Source organism: Salarias fasciatus, chromosome 16 (genome assembly GCF_902148845.1).
Source record: "Salarias fasciatus chromosome 16, fSalaFa1.1, whole genome shotgun sequence".
Classification (NCBI taxonomy): Eukaryota; Metazoa; Chordata; class Actinopteri; order Blenniiformes; family Blenniidae; genus Salarias; species Salarias fasciatus.
The window spans coordinates 8,836,588-8,838,860 of record NC_043760.1 but is presented as its reverse complement, the minus strand read 5'-3'; the positions used below and the strand labels follow the sequence as shown (position 1 = coordinate 8,838,860).

General features: G+C 39.5%; 1 protein-coding gene across 1 annotated transcript; it reads right to left on the bottom strand.

Annotated features, from left to right (window-relative positions):
* Positions 1-716: 716 nt before the first annotated feature.
* On the bottom strand, positions 717-1,908 carry LOC115403368 (trace amine-associated receptor 13c-like). Its single transcript, XM_030112233.1, has 2 exons — positions 1,745-1,908; positions 717-1,527 (listed from the first exon to the last, which is right to left on the bottom strand). Exons 1-2 carry the CDS (start codon positions 1,906-1,908, stop codon positions 717-719), a joined length of 975 nt encoding a protein of 324 aa, XP_029968093.1.
* Between the last annotated feature and the right edge of the window lie 365 nt (positions 1,909-2,273).

Here is a 2,273-nt window from a genome sequence, read left to right as displayed (position 1 = left end):
TAATGATATCTAACAATTAGGATAATCAAATGTTAGAAACTGACTTGATTTTCGGGTTTTTATTATGTCATCATTGTGTGCTTTCTGAAACAAAAGAGTAGATACAGAGATTGTTCCCCTCAAGTAACCTGTTAAAATGAGCCATGGCTCTGGGAAGGATTTTTCAGTTTTTCAAGATTAAATGATACTTTATCCACCATTCTCTCCACTGTGCTGAAAACATATTGTACATTAGAGTTCCTATTATCTTCTAAGATTTATGTTGTACATACAGTTAGATCTTCATTGTTTTAGCTTTCTATTTTTATTACAATTAGCACAATTAGTTATTCTTTATTTGCACCTTTCATAACTTGTTGCACCCCCCATGTGTCCTACAAGCCTCTTGTACCTGTAAATTTCTCCACTGTGAGATGAATGAAGTCTATTCTATTCTATTCTATTCTATTCTATTCTATTCTATTCTATCCTATTCTAATTGAAGTTCTGTTGAAAAAGCAAACAAATTAAAAAAAAATCTTACAAACATTACTACAGTCCTTCATGAAATAGATGTAATATCAGTCTCTATGTATTGTCCTTCCATCTGTCCATTAATCTCTCATACTCCTTTATGCTGTACAGGGTCACAGGGTGCTGAAGCTGGTCCCAGATCATTTTAGGTGAAGGCCTGATACACCTGGACAGGTCACAGCCTATCACAGGACTGACTGTCTCTACAAAATGCTGATATCACTGGAGTCAGGCTTCAGTATTTTAAATGTGATAATGAGCTTGACAGATTTCAGAAACCAAGGATAACAAAAAGCATAAATCATTGGGTTCAGACAGGAATTAAGGTAAAAGAACCATGACTCTATTGCAATAGCTGTCAACGAAGGAGAGCCACTGAAGTTTACAAGAGATGTAATGTAAAACGGAGAGCAGCATATGAGAAAGGCAAGGACAACTCCACCCAGAGTCTTGGCTGCTTTCAACTCAGAGCTTTTAACACACACAGTCACTGAACCCTGAAATGTCTTAATCTGAGAACGCATGGCCCGGGCCTGAGACACAGCCACCACAAACACTCTCATATACATAACTATGATCACTGAAACAGGGCCAATAAAGGTCAGGAATAAGTCCACAACTCCAACTGTGGAATTAATAATCACTACACACTCTCCATAGCAGGAGTTATACAGGCCTGGTCTTTTGAAGTTATCTTTAAATATAAAGCTGTTGTGCAGGAAAGAACAGGACCAACAGAGAGAAATACAGACAGAAACTCTTGTCACAGTGACTTTAGTAGAGTAGTGGAGAGGATCACAAATGGCCACATAGCGGTCGACTGATATGAGTACCATGCTGCCTACTGAGGTTGAGGTGATTAAGCAAGTCAAACCACTATATAGTACACACATAAAGTCACCAAGAAACCAGCAGCCGTTGGTGAGAATGATCATAAATGGCATAGAGATTCCCACGAAGAAATCTGAGACAGCCAGAGACAATAGCAGGAGGTTGGTGGGAGTTTGGAGCTGCCTGCATTAAAAGAGGAACATCACATGAGTTACTAAGTGATTTCTTTGAATAAAACATCAAATCTATCATTGGCACATTTGGTTAATGAAAAACAGGAACAGACATAGAAAGTGGCAGTTGACATCATATATTATCACAAATGAAAATATGTCATCTTGTAAACATGAAAACATTCAACACATTCATGTTATGCATGAGGTGGATGAAAAGTTGCTACTTGAAGTGGGAGATGGAGATAATGACGAGCAGGTTGAGAGAAGCAGTGAGCAGAGAGATGAAGGACAGCAGAGAGTAAATGAGCACAGCCTCGCTGAGTGGGCGCTTCGGCTTCCAGCAGGAGGTGTTGAAGAGCTGCGGGAAGCAGAGCTCAGTTTCTTCCATCCTGACAGAGTGAGGATGAGAGGAGAAGCTGCTGAGCTCCAACAGCTTTGTGACCAACCCCTCTGTCATCCAGCTCATTTATCTCTTTGTTTCATCTTCCATGTTTTCCCTCAATGAATCTCCCTCCTCCTCCTCCTCCTCACATCTCTTGCATCATTCTTTTCATTGAACGCTTTCTTGTCAAATCTATCTGTTGAAATAGATCACCACTATTTGAATCAAAGCATAGGGAAGTCAATGTCTGTATCTCCTTGAATCCAGATGCAGGTGTTAGGAAGAAACACATCCAGCGCTGTTGTCTTTTCTTTGTGTTTATGGCTGAACATGAGATGTAAAAACAGTTCAAGACCGTTTTTTTTAACGAT